Below are 5,208 nucleotides of genomic sequence, written 5' to 3'. Positions count from 1 at the left end.
ATGAATATACGAGTTATGCGCAGACTGAAATAAGCAAAGACTGATTTTAGCAGACCTCATTAGTTTGGTTCAGTCTAGCTGACGAGCCCAACTGAATGATCAGTTTAGTTGACGAGCCCAACTGGCAGCGGAAGGGGATTCAAAGCATAAGCAGCCTACATAAAGAAATTAATTAGAATGAGAGCAAACACAAGTGTGATGATACATTTTAGAAATATACAAACTGTAATATATTAATTCATCACAAAATATCACTCACATATACATTAGAGTTGAGCTTCAAAATTTGGATGAGTGAGTCTTCACACAAATACATTAAATATTGTATTTGTAGTCTTGACATAAGATACATTAAAAATTATGGGGATTGTGAGGTTGTTTTCTACAATCGAGAGTTTGCTAGTAGTTTCAATTAGGTAAGTGATAAAGACCTAATTTGAAATGGGCTTTGTACATGGAGTTGTATAAATCAAAGTCTTCTAGTGGATCATTCTCAAAGGTTCCCAAGGGAAAGAAGGGGTGACATATGAGTACTTAATCTCCGAACATCCATAAAAAAATTCGTGTCTATTTATTTATTGCATTTAACTTACTATTGTTTTTAATATGCATTGTTGAAGTATTTTATGTATATTTCAAATACCAAAATATTGCAAACCATGTATTTAATAAAATGCTTCAACCAAAATATTTTTACTCATTCAACTTTCATATTTTTTTTAAATATTTTACAAAATATTTAATCGATTTCTAAGAAAGATTATTTTTAGTGTTTTTCGGTTAGTTTGAAAACTAAAATCGATTTAATTCATCGATGTTCAATTTCTCAATAACCAAACTATTGTAACTCAACAATTAATCCTCAATTGATCATATCACACGAGCATGTTCAAAAATTTAAGAACCAATTTAGCTGAATTAAACACTATGTGATGACTTTTGTCCAAGCATTTCAACCCTTTAATTCTGAAATTAAAGAATATTACAATATGGATAATTATAGGGATGACAATGGGGCGTGTTCGGGCCGGATTTGGCCAAACCTGATACTCGTACTGCCTTATACTAGCATATCAAAATAATATGAATAACATAAATAAAAATTTGATTATGAAAAAATAATGAAAGACATTAAAAACACATCAAATATTAGTTTTAAATTTATTAAAAAAAACATACTTTAAAAATAAGTGTATTTATACAAAAACCAATTAATGAAAAAAAATATTTTTCAAAAAAACTGGCTATTCAACTCGCCCCGACTTGGGGTCTGTTTGGGTTAACCTGTTTAGACCTACCTCCAAAAGAGATTGTAAAATCTTAACCCAACCGGCCAATTTTCCTGACGAGGTGGGTTGGTCTGACGGGTCTGAACCATTTTGACGTCACTACATGTCAGCACTTTAATGAAAAAATGATTGAAAAAAGAGAAATTAGTAGACTAATATCGTAAATCCACAAAAAAAAAGCATATAAAAAGTAAAAAATCTACAATTTACTTGACAAAAATATAATTTTCTCAAATCAAATACTATAGAGAAAGAAGTGGCGGCTCAATCATCATCAACCCCCAAAACTCCATTCAATATATATTTCAATGTATGTATGTTTACAAGAAATAAGAAAAACACCACTCCACGAGGGCTACCACCCAAAAGGAATTCAAGTCACAAACTCTAACATTCTCTGTCTTGACCTGAATTCCAACTCAAGGAATGAAATCGAGACTCCAATTTGACAACTACATTTCCCACGCCTTCCACGAAAATCCTCTAAAAGCATAAATCAACCTCGAACACCATCCAATTCCAAAAAAATGTCTAAACTTGTCTACCAACAATGACTTGGTCACCATATTTTCATGTCTCCACCACGAGCAATATAACGATATTTACAAGTATTACTGATCATCGACGTGTTTTATACTCTCGTAATAAAGAAAACTTCATTTTTTTTTGTCGCGTACACTTCTTTGCAATTTTGATTACTTTATATACGACATAATGATATAATATAAGTGCCTAAATTAAAATTGCATGGTACACACATTGTATTGATTGATAAATGTATCAGCTAGCTTATATAATATGTGTGGTATATATCATCTTATAGTGGAGTAGGTCTCTTAAATCTTTATCTGTGAGACGGGTCAACCCTACCGATATTAACAATAAAAAGTAATACTCTTAGCATAAAAAGTAATATTTTTCATGGATGACCCAAATAAGATATCCGTNTCACCATGTAATAAAAATAAAGAAAAATTTCTTATGATTGATATTTTGGAGGAAATTAAAAGGCTAGGGGACCATTCAACCACCATATTTGTTTTGGTGTTGTGGATCTTGTGGGAGATATATAAACGCTAGCCTTTGAAGAGATGACAGAAGCCAACAGTTGTCGCCAGTGAGAAAAAGAAAAGTACTATATTTGTAAACTCCGACGTTTCATCTTGCTTAGCTTCACACAATCAATCATTGATTCTTTTGTTTTTTCAATTCTTTTTTTTTTATGCTGAGAAAATATCATGATATGATTTCAAATGCTTTAGATACATTTTTTTTTTACGGGTGTCGATTACTTGTAATTCATCTGCAATCAAAGTTTAAAATTTGGGACGAGTATGGAATATAATTTAACGAAATATTATATTTTTAAATCTTAAATGATATACATATGATTTAAAGATTAGATATGTGTATGAGTTGACATCGACCATTTTATTTACAGTTTTGTAATTTGATTTGACAGCAAAAAAAATTTCTTACAAACAGAATAAAATTTGTATTTTGAAAATGAACTTCTTAAAACAAATTTTCAGAAAATATTTTAATACAAATTAAGGGAAAAAATGGCCAATGGTTACATTCATTTCCATGTAATTTGAGGGCGCCATTTTATATATATATAGCACTTCTTGTATAAGAGGGGACCAAAGCTAGCTTCCATCCAAGAATATAGATAGCACTTCTTGTATAAATAGGGGACCAAAGCTAGCTTCCATCCAAGAAAACAAACTGTTCCTTTATTTTTTTTTCTTGTTCTCACTTTTAGACTGCATTTTCTTTCTTCGAATAGCCTCTTTTTATTGCAAAAATTACATTGATTATACATGGGAATTGAGATGGGTTTATCAAAAGTAGCAGAATCAGAAACTCATGGTGAGAATTCACCATATTTTGCTGGATGGAAAGCGTATGATGAAGACCCTTATGATGAATTATGCAATCCCTCTGGAGTTATACAAATGGGACTTGCAGAAAATCAAGTAAGTTCTCAGTTTTCGAAAGATCTTGGTAGTGGAATCATTTCAAACGACTTCATTTCGCAGTACTTGATCGTTCGTTTCTGTGTTTATACAACAGGTTTCATTTGATTTGTTGGAGCAATATCTGGAAACACACCAGGAGTCACCAACTATTGGTAGGAGCAAAGCTTCTGGATTCAGAGAAAATGCTCTATTTCAAGATTATCATGGACTAAAATCTTTCAGAAAGGTGATTATATTATTCATTTTTTTGCATAAATATTTATATTGTAAGATGAAAACAAAAATTATATATATCCTTTAATTTGTGAAATTAATAATCCAGGCAATGGCAAGTTTTATGGAAGAAATAAGAGGGGGAAGAGCCAAATTCAACCCTGATAGAGTTGTTCTAACAGCTGGTGCAACTGCAGCCAATGAGTTATTGACTTTCATTTTGGCTGATCCTGGCGATGCCTTGCTTGTTCCTACTCCATACTATCCCGGGTATGAACGTTTTCCTCGAAATTTTTTTTTATCGATGGGACAATTTTCTTTTCTCTCCTCTCGTTTGCATCCCTTTTCGGTATACCCACGTGTGTCTCCGTACCTGATATCCGGTGAAAATAATTTAAATTTTTTTTGGAGAAATTAATGATATATAATTTTGATTCTTTGGGTATTCTCAGTGAATCCAAAAAGTAGGGAGGGGAATCCAAAAAATAAGGAGAGGATGAGTTTTGGTGGCGAAATTTTTTAGAAAAATTACATTGAAATTTGTGTTTTATATGAAGATTCAGTCCACGAGAATCTCGTATTTCTGACAATCTTGTCTGGAAAATGCATCGTTAACCGTGTGGTACTTTGAATTAACAGGTTTGACAGAGACTTGAGGTGGAGAACTGGAGTAAACATCGTACCAGTTTCCTGCGACAGCTCAAACAATTTCGAGATCACCCCTGAGGCTTTGGAATCAGCATACAACGAAGCTGAATCCAGGAACATTAAAGTCAAAGGAGTCCTCATCACAAATCCATCGAACCCTTTAGGCGCGACTATCAAACGGCGAATTCTTGAACAAATTCTTGAGTTCGTGACCCGTAAGAACATCCATCTCGTGTCCGATGAGATCTACTCGGGATCGGCGTTCTCTTCGGATCAATTTGTCAGCATTGCTGAAGTTCTTGAATCCAGAAGCTACAAAGATTCGGAAAGGGTTCACATTGTTTACAGCCTTTCCAAAGATCTAGGGCTTCCAGGGTTCCGAGTGGGGACTATATATTCATACAATGATAAAGTGATGTTAACTGCAAGAAGGATGTCGAGTTTCACCTTGATTTCCTCACAAACTCAACAGCTTTTGGCCTCAATGCTTTCTGATAAGAAATTCACGGAACATTACGTCAAAACTAATAGAGAAAGGTTGAAAAGAAGGCACGGAATGATCGTTTCCGGGTTGAAAAACGCCGGTATCGAGTGCTTGAAAGGGAATGCCGGACTGTTCTGTTGGATGAATTTGAGGCCATTTTTGGAGGAGGATACGAAGGAACAAGAATTGGAATTGTGGGATTTAATTTTGCATGAAGTTAAACTAAACATTTCTCCGGGATCTTCTTGTCATTGCTCCGAGCCGGGGTGGTTTAGGGTTTGCTTTGCGAATATGAGTGAACAGACACTGGATGTTGCACTCAGAAGAATACAAGATTTTGTGCAAAGAAGAAAAGGGAGGAAGTGGAACAATGGATTCTGCTCAAAATGATTTTATTTTTATTCTGTTTTTTTTTTCGAATTAATCATTTTTTTGAAGCCTTTTTCTTGGTTTTTCTTCAGATTTGTTTTTCCAGGAAAAAGGCTCTCGTTTGAAGATCAATCGGTGTCTCAAATTGAGATTGTAAATTATTTTCCAATTGAGATTCAATTGTAAGAATTTATATTGATAAGCAAGATTTAATTTTATATAT

At 33.4% G+C, this 5,208-nt stretch overlaps 1 protein-coding gene across 1 annotated transcript; it reads left to right on the top strand.

Moving 5' to 3' along the window:
• The first annotated feature begins 3,003 nt into the window (after positions 1 to 3,003).
• Positions 3,004 to 5,182, top strand: LOC140963444 (1-aminocyclopropane-1-carboxylate synthase 7-like). The gene is made up of 4 exons (XM_073422774.1): positions 3,004 to 3,268; positions 3,366 to 3,497; positions 3,594 to 3,754; positions 4,124 to 5,182. Exons 1-4 carry the CDS (start codon positions 3,113 to 3,115, stop codon positions 5,004 to 5,006), a joined length of 1,332 nt encoding a protein of 443 aa, XP_073278875.1. The 5' UTR covers positions 3,004 to 3,112; the 3' UTR covers positions 5,007 to 5,182.
• The last annotated feature ends 26 nt before the right edge of the window (positions 5,183 to 5,208 follow it).

This window comes from Primulina huaijiensis, chromosome 17 (genome assembly GCF_012295235.1).
Source record: "Primulina huaijiensis isolate GDHJ02 chromosome 17, ASM1229523v2, whole genome shotgun sequence".
NCBI lineage: Eukaryota > Viridiplantae > Streptophyta > Magnoliopsida > Lamiales > Gesneriaceae > Primulina > Primulina huaijiensis.
This window is presented reverse-complemented; position numbering and strand designations above follow the sequence as displayed.

What these genes read in the sequence shown, in the direction of transcription:
- LOC140963444 (XM_073422774.1), top strand. Translation starts at nt 3,113, where the DNA reads ATGGGAATTGAGATGGGTTTATCAAAAGTAGCAGAATCAGAAACTCAT. An exon ending in TGGGACTTGCAGAAAATCAA is followed by an intron (nt 3,269 to 3,365) that starts GTAAGTTCTCAG and finishes TTTATACAACAG; the next exon opens with GTTTCATTTGATTTGTTGGA. An exon ending in GACTAAAATCTTTCAGAAAG is followed by an intron (nt 3,498 to 3,593) that starts GTGATTATATTA and finishes TTAATAATCCAG; the next exon opens with GCAATGGCAAGTTTTATGGA.